This window comes from Pomacea canaliculata, linkage group LG3, assembly GCF_003073045.1.
Source record: "Pomacea canaliculata isolate SZHN2017 linkage group LG3, ASM307304v1, whole genome shotgun sequence".
Taxonomy (NCBI): domain Eukaryota; kingdom Metazoa; phylum Mollusca; class Gastropoda; order Architaenioglossa; family Ampullariidae; genus Pomacea; species Pomacea canaliculata.
In genome coordinates, this window is record NC_037592.1 from 22,610,533 (window position 1) to 22,626,943 (window position 16,411).

General features: G+C 38.8%; 2 protein-coding genes across 2 annotated transcripts; one reads left to right on the plus strand and one right to left on the minus strand.

Moving 5' to 3' along the window:
• Window positions 1-1,240: 1,240 nt before the first annotated feature.
• Window positions 1,241-5,728, plus strand: LOC112559567. The gene is made up of 4 exons (XM_025230899.1): window positions 1,241-1,472; window positions 3,092-3,138; window positions 3,417-3,624; window positions 4,256-5,728. The coding sequence occupies exons 1-4, from the start codon at window positions 1,335-1,337 to the stop codon at window positions 5,726-5,728; spliced, it is 1,866 nt and encodes a 621-aa protein (XP_025086684.1). The 5' UTR covers window positions 1,241-1,334.
• Window positions 5,729-6,351: 623 nt separating this feature from the next.
• LOC112559781 lies at window positions 6,352-16,372 on the minus strand. The gene is made up of 7 exons (XM_025231180.1): window positions 16,156-16,372; window positions 15,343-15,478; window positions 14,885-14,976; window positions 13,643-13,879; window positions 13,056-13,144; window positions 10,623-12,706; window positions 6,352-10,095 (listed from the first exon to the last, which is right to left on the minus strand). Exons 1-7 carry the CDS (start codon window positions 16,240-16,242, stop codon window positions 9,671-9,673), a joined length of 3,150 nt encoding a protein of 1,049 aa, XP_025086965.1. The 5' UTR covers window positions 16,243-16,372; the 3' UTR covers window positions 6,352-9,670.
• Between the last annotated feature and the right edge of the window lie 39 nt (window positions 16,373-16,411).

Here is a 16,411-nt window from a genome sequence, read left to right on the forward strand (position 1 = left end):
GGCAATGGAAAGTTTGTAGCTGCCACTGTATTTATTTGTAGTACTGTGCGCTTATGTTTGTAACTGACTGTAAGGCGAGCAAATACGATATTAGTGATACTATTATAATTGTTATTATCATTCCCCGCCCGTTTCATACACACTTGTTCAGCCCAAACAATTGAGACAAGGTTTCTGACAAAAAAAAGTGAAAGGGCTAAACGAAGTGTTTTTAATGCCTTATGATAATTTCCCCACTCCATTTAAGGACTCACACCATTGCATTAGGGTTAAAATCCACTACAACCCCAGACCTTAATTTGCTGCTGCGGACAATAAAGCACATACACGATCTTGATTTGATCAATTTACTTTAACAAATGAGGCAAACGCACAAAAATCGAAAGTTGGAACTAGAATTTAGTAAATAATATAAAATTATTTTCATAGAAACATAAATGTGTATTCATAATAATAAGGTAGGTTTTAAGGGACATAGCAAGGAACTCCTTACAGGACACAGACGGGAAGGACACATGTTTCTCGTCGGTTGCCTGTGTTACGACCCCCGATGATTGTTGGGACGGACCGATCGGCTTGGGATGGTCTGCGCATGCGTATAAAGACAGTTCGTCACCGCTCTGTACATCATCTGCACAATAAAACCAGCTGTGGACGACAACTTACATGCGTATGGCGATTAAGGTTTGCTGGCAGTGAAAAGACTCTATAAATGAGAGTTAACGAGAGGAGGCGCAAACATTTCAAAAGTAGATCGTCTTCACACTAAGACAAACATGGACGACAAAATACTGCACATGCATTTGGCGGTCAGATTTTGGACAAGGTCTAAATAAGCGTTGTCTAGTCTCTTCGCTGTTAGCAAAAATTTTTTTCAATTTATTGTGTAGGATGAGATCAACAGAGCGGCGCAACCATGGACCTGACACCTGACCTGATTTCCTTCCCTGTAAAGGGCGAGGGCCACATGGAAAAAAGCATTTTCTTGCTTATTTTACCTCTCGTAAATAAAGAATTTTCATTGTCATTGACCAATGACCTCCACTGCTAGATGCGAGGCGCTCAAGCCCCCCCTCCCCACTCCCTATGAATCCAAGTTAGCGCCCTTTGACAACTATCAAAGCATCCTCCATGCCAAGCTCTCATTGTTTACCTGGAGTTGTCTTTTTTTTCTATCTAGAATTACCTTACCTGTCTTTACGTGTGCTCACGGTGATTCGAAATTACACCTTGCATAAGCGCGACGCCTGTCTATTGTCCTACCTTTGTTGTTTGCGGTTGCTGTCACGTGACCACTATCGTGTAAACAAAAGCGTCAAAGCCGGTTGGGCGCAATGAGAGCCGCCACTTTTCACGAAACTGTGGACGTTTCAGTTATGCCTGTGACCTCACTTGAGCTCTGTTCCCTCGGGAGAGTGTCATACACTGCAACAGTGTCCTACGACGGACTGGGGGAAAAAACCAACAAAATGGTAAAGTTATTTTACTTGTTTAAATTAATTTTGGTAGTGGATGAAGGAAGTTTGCTTTTATTTCGCTTACTTTGTAGTCACTTTTAATTAACAACGATTGAAAGCTGCTATCCAAACAATTTAAAGGCTAGCCCGATTGCTCGGCGAAAATCGTTTGAAAAAGAGCAGTATTACAAAAAACATTCCGGTGGTATCTTATGACAAAGAGGCACGAGATATTATTATGTTAGTGTTTTTCTCTTAATCTCACCTGGATTTGTCAACGATGTAACGAGAGGGTTAGGAAGAGTTCTTCCTACATCAGTGTCTACACAAAAGCACGAGCTGTTAAACAAAGTACTGTGGATGGTTTAAAAATTAAACAAATTTCAAGCACCAGATATACAACACCAACTGCTTTCTACAAGCTTCTGGTCTAAAAGTAATATCATGACACTGACACACAAATCAGTCGTATCCGTATCCAGCACAATACTAAGAACAACCGACAGTGTGAGGGCACCATTGATGTGAGTGCTCGAAACAGTTACAAAAGAATTGAGGGCGACAAACATGTGAGAGCATAAAAGGGGGACACGTGATAAATGAGGAAGAAATAAATTTTACATTGATTGTTGTTGTCCATTACATTTTCATCTGGAGAAGATTTACTTACCAGTCGAGTGAATTCGGTTTAGGCCTATTTGGTTTTATTTTTAATTTTCTTTTTTGTTCTTCAGTCAAAGATTGGACTGGATTATCTTTGACATCCAAATAAAGTTCAACTCTGTAGGGCTGTATTCCAAAATCAGCTGTTTTATTTGGGAAAGAATCCCTTTCTAAACACAACCTGAGCAATATTTCTTCATCTGACTATAAGACATGCATATATTTGCTGACCTGAGCCACACTCGCTGTTAGAAATAACCCTTATAAGGTGCTCTCCAGTGTAGAGGGTAATTTTCTTCTGCTTTCTTAGTGGCAGGTGAGACTGCAGATGTTTGAAGGCTTATATTTTGAAAAATAATTACGAACTCCTATTTTGGGAATTATTATTTTAAACTGAACTTAACCTGATCATAAAGAAAAACTGGAACATTTTAGAACTTTTGCACCAGACCCTCCTCCTGGTTTTTTTTTTTTAAAAAAAAAAGAAAGAACAGAAGCTTTCGGGCGCGTTAGAAACACTACTTAAGGACAAAGTCTGTCATGAAAACACTGATGTTTACCTTGACCTTTAAAGTTGTTGTTTCTGGTAACACCGATGACTTAATTCTTGTTCTTATCATCATCATATCCTGATTACATCATTATTTCGGTGGAAGTGTTTTATTACTTTAACTCCACTATAACATCTTTAAGTTTATAGGTGATTTTCTGGAGAGTTTAGTCGTTTGAGTGTATTATTGCCACGAATCCCCTACAGCTGCTTCATTATCACCCCCCAAAAAACGGATCTGACGATCAACTTTCCACATCGGTGTTTGTCGACAGCAGGTGAGCGCCCTGCAGGCAGATGTTTAGTTTCAACTCACCTGACAGGTATCGATCGACCGATCAATGATTCACGATGCTTTTTCAACTCTCATCATAGGTGGCAGAGTATTTGCATTCACTACCTGTGTGGTTTTGTGTTTCAGCGGAGTCTCCAACGTGTGCTGTGGAGGATATTTTATTTTCTTCTTCTGTAAGTATTAAGTCTTTTGTGCCGAAGATTCAAAAATAATTTTTTAAAAAATATTTTTTGCATCACAGTTAACTGTAACAGAAGGCCTGTTCATAATAAGTTCATAGTTCATAATAAGTCTGTTGTATATACATAAACCAAGTGATTTCTGTACTACTTCCTAATCATACACGTACGGACTGTTAATTGCCATTCTTCCCTAGAATTCTTACGATATTGTCTCTCTTGAATTTTGTTGCAAAGAAAGCTGAATCTTTTGAATTCTTTCCTTCATTCAGGGTATCGACGGTCAGTTTATGGGGCAAATGGGTGTTTGCAAGACTGGGAAAGCCGGGAATCTACACCCTCGTGCTGAATGGGAGCAGCTCGCTGATGGATGTAACAGCCAGACTGTCTTCTGGCTGCACCGTGAACTGCACTGCACCGCCAAGTCGACCACTGGACTGCAAGAGCAAGCAGCACCCGACAAACATCGTGTTCCTGAAGGTTGCACGCATGAATATGCATGTTGCTTGATCTACTGAAAAAGTTATTTCAAAATTTAACCGTATGCCAAAAAGTATTTTGCAAAACGCGCATGAGTCGCATTATAAACAGGGTAACACTCAGCATTATGTGTTATTATGTGTTACTATTGCATTACCTACATTTTAGACTTTCATTTGCCCTCGCTGAATTTGCAATTTTTCTCATTTAGTTTATGTGGCTATGTGTTCATAATCAATAGCTGTAGACAAATGTTCAGGACAATTCTGTCAGTTATTGTTGATAATTGTTGTTTGCTGCTATCCTACATAATATCTGTACTATGGAAAGTTTTTATTTATTTATTCCACACTCCAGTCTATGAATATATTAATTATGATGGTTGCTGTAAGTTCAGTTTCCCATGAAATGGGATCAGGCCTACTCAATAAAAGTACTGCATGAGCTTAAAAGTGATATTACACTGGCTGCTTACTTTGCTTTTCCACTGTTAACTGTAATAATAATAGTAACAACATGTTTTCGTGGTCTCTGCAGACTTATGGATTCCGTGTGCATGGAAACTATAGTTAATTTTGAGGTTCTTTCTCTGTTTGCAGTCTCAAGTCTGTTTTTCTGTCCGCTCGTTCAGATCCACAAGTCGGGCAGTACGACGGTGGCAAACATCCTGGCCCGATACGCTTTGACCCATGACCTCAACGTGGCTCTCCCCAACAAGCCAATCAACGCGATCCGCAGCAATTATTTTGAGGCCGGCAGCTTCCGGGAGGACCAGGTGCAACCAATCGCAGTTGGTCAGCAGTACCACGTGCTGTTCAATCACATGATCTTCAACAGCACGGCTCTCAAGCACCTCATGCCTCCAGACACCTTTTACTTGACCATCATGCGTGAGCCGACGAAGCGGTTCGAGTCAGCTGTGCATTACTACAACATCCTCAGCCTTCCTAAAGTAGTGGAAACCTTAAACTCATTAATAAAGAAACAAATGTTTGCAGACATCCTAGGAAAACCATCTGCGCTGGCACACAACGGCCTGGATACTTTCGATGCAAAATGCAATGAAACAGATAAAATAAATAATCCAATACGTTGTCTCACTTCTACCAAACCCTCGCCCGGGAAAAACTACACCAAAGGAGAAGATATTTTTACAGGTAAAACCAGTTTACCTTCGCACTTACAAAAACTTGAAGATACGAAGAATTCGGGCAATAAATTTGACAAAAGTTTGCTGCGTGTGTTAGCGACGAGATTACTTGACTTGCCGATGTCAGGTACCAGCTCAGGTCCTCACACCAAGATCGCGCTAAGACCGAGGGTTTCCGCCGAGTTTGTGTCAAAAGCAGAAGACGACACCAGCTCAGCGCGATCTAAGACGGATCCCAGAGTGATGCAGATGCTGCAGCAGCTGATGAACGATGCCGCCAGGTCACTGAGACAGCAGCAGCAACATAATAACGGTTCCTTGTCTGCGCTGCTTCGGAAAGACATCAGGGAATCGCTGCAGGTTCCGGAGATCTACAACTCCATCGCCTTCAACTCTGGCCTGCCGCTGAATCGGCAAAAGGACGAGAAGGCGGTGACCGAGCACATCGCCAAGCTGGACCACGAGTTCCACCTGGTGATGATCATGGAGCGTTTCGACGAGTCCCTCATCCTCCTCAAGCGCAAAGCCTGCCTGGAGCTGAGAGACATCGTTTACTTCAAGCTGAACGCGGTGGTCAAAGGTCGAGGCCACCGCCTGACGGACGACGACCGAAAGGTTCTCCGCGGCTGGCAGATGGCCGATCATGTGATTTATGAATTTTTCCTAATAAAGTTCCAATCGGAAGTGGAGGCAATGGGGGAAGATTTTGGTCGAGAAGTTCTGCACTTCCAAGGGATCTTGAAGAGGCTTCGGAATTTCTGTGATACCTTAGCCAAGTTTGTCGACGTGCTGGTGGTGAAGGCGTCTGTCTGGAACGAGGAATTCACGCTGGGCGCGCGTGACTGCGACATGATGAAGCTCGACGAGATGATCTTTCAGGCCATGCTTAGCGTGCGGGCTGCCCAAAGATTAGACCTTGCCACTACCAGCAGCAGTTTAAATAAAGTCACTTAGTGTAGTATAACAGTGTGTGTGTGCGCGCGCGCGAGAGCGCGTCTACATAAACACTCCTCTTTTCCTATAACTTTACTTCATGTCCACTGCATGCACACACCACAGAGCAAGAGAGAGATGGGGATGATGAGTCGTGCGTGCGTGAATGGTGTTTTTCTTGAAAGTGACATAACAATTACGTTTAGGATACAGACGTATGTTGATGGCAAGCGAGAATGACTGTAAATCACTATTTGAGTCCTTTAAACCTGCACTGAAAACGCACCTCTTCCGTAAACATTACTCCTAACAACATTTCCCATAATGCTAGTCCTCTCTCACAACCTTCCTTTTGCAATATCATGTTACTCTCAGTTCTTGTTCTTGTTCTTTGGTTTCTCTTTGTGTTTTCTTTATTTGATTTTATTCTTTGTTTAGTACTGTTGTTTATTTTGTTATAGTTCATGTTATTTGTTTGTTTTCCTGTCCTTCGTATGCTGACTGTGTTTCATTCTTGTTCTTAAACGCTAAGAGCATGCTCATTAGGAGTGTGAGTATGCGCTTTATAAATTCTGCATTATTATTATTAAGTATCCTTCCTTGGTTACAAAGAAAAAGGAGATGTTACCCATGGGGTAAAATAAACCCAAACACTCCAGACAACATATCATACATTTATTTGGCAAGTGACTTTTCTCGGATTGTGTGCAAATACCATTAATACAAGCATAATTTATACATGTGGTTAGACCAGAACAATATCATACTTTGCAATACAACTCTATTGCTTCATAAGAAAATATGTTTTTCTTTGCTGCAAATAATTTATAAGAAAAATATGAAAAAACCACATTACATTCCAATATTCAGTATTCATATAAAATATTCTCCATGAAATCTTTCACATTTTGAGTACTAAAAAAATAGTTGAGCATTTTGCCCATACAAGATCTCTCTACATCCACCTACACACAAACACAGCTATTGTTTAATTAACACTGTTAGAAATGTGATCTTTGACACTTGCCTGCTGACAACTTGGACACCCTAAGTCTCTGGATAGAGGTGACTGGTAATTACTACATGTAGGGCTCTGTCCTATTGAGCTTGTTGTACATCTTCAAGGTCTGTGGGGTCTCCCCATTCTCCACCCCCCTTTTTTTTTTTGAGGGGCAGGAACTCACTTTCTCTCTCTTATACAGTGGTAGCTGGATGTTTTATGTACAACAGACTACATATCGTTGCACTTTTATGTGTTAGAATTAAATGAAGTTGTAGGGGTGTGTGTTGGAATTGAGAGGAATTTCCGATTGCCATTTACTGCAGTGCTACTAAAATTAGCATGGCTCTTTAGATTTTGAGGGTAGTGCTCGCAGACTGCTATAGACCCCGTGAGATAGAGTTCTTACCTTTGGTTACATCTGTTTAGCAAAGTTTGATAATGTATTAATATGCGGTCCAAGCTGCTGTTTCTGTTTTGAATGCGTTAAGTGCACAACCAAAAGACTTAATTAGAATGGAATCGTGCCCTCTATTTCGATCGTGCCTGTGCACCAACTTAAATTATATCTGAAAGAGCGACAACAAAGTGTGAGATGACATGGACACGATTTTGTGGCCAGAGCAAAAGTAGGTTTTACAAAATTCAAGAGAGGAGATGACTTTGCCTTGCAGATACCATAAACAACTTCCACCTTATTGCAAAAATATTGTAAAATGTTCATGAAAGCAGTCAAACTGCTGTAGTTAGGTATCACTACGGAATGTATCAAGCTGCCCGAGAGATTTCTTCGTTTTCTCAAAATGATGTCGCCTAAATTATGCAACTCTTTGAGAGATGTGAAATAACCCTCGAATGCAGAACCATGCATGTGTATGCTTGCTGTTAAAGTTCCCATGCATTTCACACTGTCCGAGTGCTGGTCAGCTAAGGAAATACACGGGCGCGAAACTCAATCAACGAACAGGTACATGCCCGTAACCAACATGTACTACAATAATTTGGAGATCAAGGAACACAAGTTTAAGATAAAGGCACATCTAGTGGATGCCACATGAAGATGTGATAATGTCAATGTGGAAAATATAGTCGCTAGCAATATTACTAAGACTGCAGAGCAAACTTTTGAGGACGAGCGTATGTACCATTTAGTAGAATAAGATGTCTGGAAGGTGGCGTGGGAAGATGCTGTGAGGACGGTATGTGCCCAATCGTCAGCAGAACGATCAATGGATGAGGTAAATAAACTGTTTTAATTAATTAAACTTTTTGTCTGTAAACAACCACACAAGTAATGGATAAAAATAGTTATTGGTTAGGTGAAATCAATCTTGAAAATAAAGTATCATTTAGGCTGACCTGATGATCATTAATTGCAATTTGTTATTCTCAAGAGAAAAAGCAAAAGGACCTTGTTTCGCAAAGCGAAAAAAAATGTCCACAATTTAAAACATCCACGTACATGATGAGGTCCACAACCTCAACTTGCAGAGTGGACAGATGCAGTCCTAAATAGTGTTGGGTTGCAAAATCCAAATTTTAAAAGGGCACCAGCACAGTGCACCACCAAAACAGACTAAGCAAATCTTATCACCAACAGAAAAAGATAGCAAAAACTAGATAGACAACACATGCAAAGGACAGCGACCTCACCCCTACACCAACATCCATTCCCTCAAAAAATCAACATCTAAAAATAGCCGAGTGAGCGGGAAAAAACAAGTCTTCTCCGCTGTCTTCTTTATAACTCTCTCAGTGACATTCTTCTGAATTTGTGCCTCTTCTATTCAATTCACCTACAAATGTCTATATCCTCATCATCATCTGCGGGGGCTCGTCGAGCGTTGTGCGTGTGTAATACGTCATGCGTATGCAAGGTAGGTATGTGTTCGTCATACTACACTGAGCATATGACTGTATTGATGACCAAAGACCAGCCTGCTCCGGCAAAGGATGCTAAGCTAGTCTGTTGCCAGATTTAATTCTTCCAGTTAAAACAGCCAAGTGACGATAGAGCTGGAAGATGCCTTGTTTCCTTCAGGACCAAAGGCTTATTTGTCCCATATTTATTTCCTTGTTAACAAAACAAATATATCCTCCTCTAGCAGGCCCTGTCTAAATCTAATTATAAAAATATCAACAATCAATAAAAACACATGATAAATGTAGAAAAAAGATATCTCCCTATACATCCGACAGTCACACCTTATTATTACCTAATGACTCCAAGTGACAGTCACTGGGGACTAATGTTCCAGGAATCCAAATATATACATATAATTATAGCTTCCATTTTGCGGTTGTTAGCACATAAATACATGCATTACTTATAATGTGTGGCATTTTTATAGCTTGTTATTATACAAAACAATAATAGTAATAATAATTTGTTTTTGTTTGAATATGCAGGGTCTAGCTGTGGAGAGAGTGATGATGCTGATCAAGCTGATGATAAGGGCAATGGCTAAGACGTGCATGGCATTTGGCTGCCCATTGTAGGAGTAGACCTTGGACCTTAGCCTATCAATTTCACCGATGCTCCAGGCCCCAAGCACCTTCCACCCAAGGATGCAAGGCCTGTTGACTACATCAACTTGCTTTTTGCCCCTGCCTTTGCAGAGCAGATATGGACCAAAACTAACAGGTACGCCCAGAGGTGGATTCGCACACAGGAAGACTACTTGTACAGTTATAAAGTGAACAGCAATGAACTAAGAATAAATAAAAATTCACCTAATGAATACAAAAAGCTGGAAGGCATTTATGTACCAAACACGCGAAATAAATGCACACATCCTTATAAGGCATTTAACTGCTTATAAAGCACTAAGCAACATCAATCTTTACTAAGAATAACAAGAAAATGTTTGATTACCTTTTGGGGTTGTGTAATGCTGGAACTGATTTACTTTTGTAATAAGTACTCAAAGAAGATCTGTGAATATGTTTCAAGGCTGTCGCTTTCACAATATTTTTGTGGTTTTATTTGGACTACTCAGATCCATGTCATCATCAGAATCAAATAATCTTTTCTTTGGTTCTGGTGAAAAAGATGACTCCACAGTTTTCATATTTGGCCATTCAATCATGCTGGAAGCATCTGACACGTAACTGTAGTTACTGTTACCATACTTTCCTGAAGACACAGAGGAGGCAGACTTCCCAGATTTTAGAAGATCTATTTCAAAATCCGAGACACTTCGTGATGCACCACTAAACCCATAGGAGCTGTCTGTGTGAGGATTAAAACCAGAAGTAACAGTGAACTTTCCATGAGCACTTGAGTTTGCAGTGGACAAGAATGTAGAAGGGATGGATGAAAAAGCATGTGTTAAAATATTGCTGCTGGCAGATGGAGCTGAGGCAGGTCTTGGAAGGACTGGCTTACCTGACACAGAAAATATTTATTTTTTTATATATTGAATGCAGCCATTCTAAAAGATCAAGAATTTGAAGGTCATGATGATGGATTCATTGCCACTAACTTTACACTTGTACAACAACAACAACAAAAAAGAAGCAGAGAATTATGAAATCATCCAAAAATCATTTGCCAGCAAAATCATTTTGTCAGGTAAATAAACCAAAACCACAAGCATTAACAGAGATACTGCATGAAATAATAAGCAGACATAACAATTTATAGACAGATATATTTTAATCATCGTTAGACATCACAACTGTCCTTATGCATGTCCTAATGTTATCAAGATTCACCAGGGATGTTGACTGTGTAGTTATATAGCCTTAGATTACATTAATATCAAGTGAAGTGTCTGCACTTTGAAATTTGCATAATTCTGCACAGATTCTAATTATCCCACATTACTATTTTATTACTTTGAAATTATTAAATTTTGAAATTTAAAAAAAGCTGATCAACATTGCTGATTTTAAATGGCCTAACTCTCTTACCATCATTATCAACTGGCAAGGCAAACAGCTTCTCTGCCAGGGATTGCCCAGCTGCCTGCAGATGTGGAAGGCAGGACTGCACAGACCCATTGTAAGCTTGCTTGAGATCTGAAGTTTGGTTAGCATCCACCCTTGTGGTACTGATCCCACCATTCCCCATCAGAGAGTTTGTCCAATCTGAGCCATTTCCAACAGTATTTCCATAATGATAGCCTGCTGGCTGCTGTGACATGGTGTTGTGCCTGTAAGGGTTCACTTTCAAGCTGCTAAAGAAACCATGCTCCCAACCACTCAGCACATTAGCGGTCCCTGCTATATATGTTCTTGGCATACTCACATGCAATGGTCCAGGAACATGGCTGGCTTCAAACCCACCCTGGTGTTTGCCAAAGTCTGATGGGTCTGATTGGTAGACTTTCCTTTCAGCCCGATTCAGAAGCTTCAGGCAATCTGTGAGCTCTGGAGTCATGGAAATGTCTAGGTCACTTAATTCAGTCTGAATTGTCTGTGTGTCATCCAGCCCAGGACCTTCTAGATCGAAGGATCCACTCTCTCTCTTTGTCTTGTTGAAGCTCTGGCTTGCCTGAGAACGCTCTGATGTGTAATCTGTCAGTGACTGTGGTGTGCTGATATCTGGGCCACTCAAAACACTGCTACTTTGGAACTCTGATGACTGACCTTGTAAGGATGAGATCTGCAATAAATCAGTCTCCACATTTTCTATTCTCTTCCTCTCCAAACTAGTCCTTTGTGAATGGACACAGACTTCTGATGGATAAGAAACTTCATTTTTGCTAAGCTGCTCTGATACAATGGCAGGAAGGTTGTGCACATCTCTTTTGCAAAGTTCAGAGGTAGCCGATTTTGTATCATTTTCTGAGACTTTGCTGCTATGCAAATGGTGTGCATTAACTGATAAAGGCATATGAGAAGGCAAGATATCCACTGAAAAATCTCCTGAATCTATAGACACCTTTCCAATGGATGTTGATGATGTTAAAGGACTGGGCATCTCAAGATCAAATGATGTCTCCTCACTTTTTTTCTCATTCAAGTCAAATTGCACTCTCTTGCCAGGAGATCGTTCCCTGAAATCACAATTTCCAGACAGTTCTGGTTTCTTCATTATGGACTCTGGAATTTCTCTATCCAATACAGTCCTTTCTTTCTCCTTGGCATGATGGTCAATCTTGGGATTCAATCCATACTTTTTGCAAATACCATTATACATTGAATCAAAATCTTGAGTTTCAAAGGCTTTCCTACTTCTGTCACTTCTTTCATTTTGCTTTGCTAATAAATCCTCTTCCTCTTTGAACAGCTGTTGGATGTTAGGATGTCTGTCACTTGTATGCCATGACTGTGTACTTGTCTGTGAATGGAAATTTCCCTTTTGATATTTAGGCACACCAGAAAGTTCTCTGCTGTCCAAAGATATTTTACCACTTTCTGGCACTGAATGATTAGTCCTATTAATTTCATCAGTCCTTAATTTTTCTGGAGCAGCATTACCTGTAAAGCTTTTGAAGTCTTTCACCAATGCCCTGTCAGTTCTGCTTATGTGTGTCAGCCCATTTGAATATCTTTCATCCCTAAGTTGCACTGGTTCCCCCTGGACATTCTGAACATGACAGTCTCGTGACAAATGATGCTTTTCGTCTAATTTTTCAGCTTGCTTCATTCTATCAAAGGTAGCATAATCATCATCCCTACCACCACCAAACAACTGTCTTGCCACTGATTGGCCACTGATTACACCACAGTTTTGCTGATTAATTTCATTTTTAATACTGATGACAGGATTTTTAATATCAACAGACACACTGTCTTCCTGCACACGTTTTTGGGATAGTTTGGAGTTAGTTTGTGAAAGATGTAACTTTTCTCTCTTTGAATCTGTGTTCGACTTTTTGTGACTTCTCTTGGGCGTTGAATGTTTGATGCTTCCTTGACTGCACTGAATCTGGTGCTCCAATTCTTTGATATACTGATCACTGCGCTCCAAAGCTTTTTTCAGCCTAGCAATTTCCTTCTGCTGCCCTTCCAACTGTGACTCCAATGTTGCAACAGTGTAACGTCCATACCTATCAATCAGAATTGCACTGGGTGGCATTACAAAAAGAAAAAAAAACTCCCAAAAAATCTCCTTTGCCCATATATTGTGAAAGAATTTAAGTTTTAAAATGTACTGTTTTTTTAAAAAGAGTGAATAGCCTTTTGGATTTTCTTTCTGTCATTCATAAAGACTCAGGTCAAACTTTAAAAACCTTAGAAAACACTTTTTTTTAAAAAAGAAAGAAAATATATTAAGCTTAAAGATGACTACCCTTACAAGTTACAATAAACATGTTATTACTCTAGGAGGAAATATATTTACACAAGCAAATAAATTAAGGTAACAACCATAAATACATATGGGTAATACATATGTACCTGTATGGAGAACGATGTGCAATTTCCTCACGAAGTTTAGCATTCTCTCTAACCAGATTAATGTTTTCGTCTTTCAGCTCACCATTCTCCTAGAAAGACAAATGGCTGAACATCTTGGCAATGATAATGAAATATGTTATTTAATATATTATTATTTAAGATGTTTTGGCAGAAAAAAATGTTAAAATGTTTAACAGCTATAACTGCCTGAGTTGCCCTCTAGATAAATAAAGTGTTATAACTTTTCTTCTAAAAAACTGAAGTTGTGAAAGCCATAGTATATGGCTGTTTACAAATATTACTCAAGATACACAATAATGATACCTACCAGGTGAATTTGGATGTTTTCTCATCTCAGAAATCTCACAAACACAGATGCTATACTATTCTTCCATCCCTCCATCATATAACCCCCCCCCCCCCAAAAAAAAAAATGTACAAATAAGGCATGAACAAGCTATTGTTAAAAACATACTACTTTTAGTCTGTAAGAGTCTCTGCCATATATCTAACCTTTGATAATGCACCAATAGTAAATTGACTCTAAAAAATCTAAAATACACACACACACAAATAAGAATGAATACCTGCTTGTACTTGCTGATGTCTTGCTTGACCTTGTCATAAAGCTTCTGTACATCTTGCAGCTTTTTTGTCAGCAGAAGTAGTCTGTCATTTTCCTCAACACTGGAAGGGCCAATGCTGCTTTTGTGGCTGGTTGTTTGCAATCTGTTTATGTTGGAGTCTTCATTCTGCTTAGATCTGAGAATGACATTCTCTGTTTTTAGCAGTCTTACTTCCTCTTGTAGATGATCCAACTCATCCTAGAAACAGACCAGTTGTAGCTGAGCAGTCTATACATAAAATTTAAACATCATCAACCTTTGTACCTTCATTCACAAACACACAAAACTGAATGCGTGAGTGCATGTTTTATCAATGGTTAGAACTCGTACAAAAAGGAAAAAGAAAGATTTTAAACATTTGCTCAAATTCTAAATCATAAGTATAAAAAATTCAAAAGCAATAATATTAGAAAGCACTCAACATACTGAAGCTTGTATGTGTGCATGCATGTTTTTTTGGGTTTTTTTTTCTTACTGACTATAGATCTTAGCCAGATACATTCCATACCTCTGATATTATTCTATACAAGCTTTAAAACATTATATAGTATATGTCGATTTATAAACACTGTTTAATATGACATTACTACTAAACAAAAAATCTTAGATACCAGGATAGGTTTTGTGGATGTGTGTCTAAATAATTATGGTCAAAGAGCAATAATTGCATAGTCCACAAAGGGTCTGACAGCAGTATACTCCCTTTAGCTACTGCTAGTATACCCTACATGAGAAGTGTGACCACCAATGTATTCTCTACAGTAAGCAGTCATATTTCTACACTCCAATTCTCTTGCCTCCTTTAAGTCTAAATTTAAGACACATAATTTCCACTCCAACTTCACTGGGACCCTGTCCTGACCATGAGCATGTATAGCGTGTGTCTGTAATTTACTTTGTGGATAATGTAGAAGTGAGCATGTCATATGCGAATATTGGTGCATGGTTGTTCATAGTTTAGTCTGTGTATGATTTATTTAAAGCGCTATGAGCAAATCTTTGGAAAGGTACTACATAAACCCTTATTATTATTATATTTGATGACTGGTATGGTCATTTGAGTTAAATGTTATAAAGAAACATACTCGATCTATTGGTGACTGTAATTGGTGGAAAAGAAAATGTCTTAGATATATTCCCATGCCATGTATATAAATTATACATAAAAATGCAGACATTTATTTCAACACATTAAATCCTTACCTCATATTCTCGAAACAAAAGATTAAAACGAGCTCTTCGTAACTCCGTGCTGTTCTCTTTTTGTTCATCATCTTCTGGCTGATTTAGACCACCTTTTGTACAGCATATGTTGGAAATATAATACAGATTATTCTATTATTCCAAAAAGAGGGGTCCAGGGGCCACCTCCACAGGAAAAAAAAAAGAGTCCTTTCAAACAAACTGAGAGGCACATCAAAATAAACACATTTTCACTGTTTTCTTTCTCTTGCTACATATACACACACATACTTGACATTTCAGCATGCGTCAGCACCAAGTCTGGTCAAGACAGCCTAGATTTTCAAATCTATTTGCTAATGTTAGGACAAGAGAGAGATAGCACGGTTCCAGTAAATAATACCAACAAAAGCTATCTAGAACTCTAATAATTATGAAATTCAACACTAATTTAGAATTTTATAATATAGTTTTTTTACCTCTTATATGTTTAACAGGATTGTGTTCGTTTATTGGCACCCTGCAAGCAGGACATTGTTGATTTCGCTCTAACCAGATCTCCATACAGGAAGCACAGAAAACATGATGATTGGGGCACAAGACAGGCTGCTTCACCTAAACACAGGATTAATTTATTTAATAATCAGTCTGAAGAATGCATTAATACTGTGCTGATCAATTGTCAAGCATGTAAACTTTAGGGGGTAAGCACACAGGACCTCTGATCAATTTCAAGAAAGCCATCTTTGTTATGAATACAAAATAGATCTCTTCTCGTAAGACTTTGAAAATACACTGCTTTACATCAGTAAAGGAAAAAGGGGCCAGTCAAACCGTGTTGAAAAATATTGTGCTGATGCTTTTCTTAACCATTTAAATTGGAGGCTGCTAAGTGCTAATAAAAAAACAGAAACATGAACTAATCAGAAACCACACACTTTGCTTTTTCTTTAACAAAGTCAGGTACAGCGAAACAAGTTAAAAGTGTATTGCTGGTTGTGATCTAGAATTTATAGTCGCTGTGTATTGACTAAGCATAGAAACATGCATTTTTTGTGACAACAAATGAACATATCCTGTTATTATTTGATATAACACTAACAGACAACATTAAAATAGTTATCACAATGGAAAGGGACACTGCTTTTGTTGACTACACCGATGTTGTTTTGTTAACTTCTAATTCTATCCATATCTACATACACTAAGACTTTTCCAATTCCAAAAGTATTATGATTTCTTTAACTCCAATGGACACATAAATCCCTAATAAATTCTGCCTCGTAATTTACCTTTCCAAGGCATATTTGACAGGAAATAGGCAACGTAAATATCGGTGCAGCAAACTTGTTATGTCCTGCTTTTGACTCAGCCGCCATGATAATGTATGGATGTCTACATGTTCCACTGTCATGGTACCAAGCGGCGGTAAAAACTAAAAATGATCTACTTTTATTTTCTTCTTTCAAATACACATTCAAAATAAAATGATAATAAAGAAACGGATTTCTAAACACTGCCCTATAACTAATTTTATATAATTTGAAC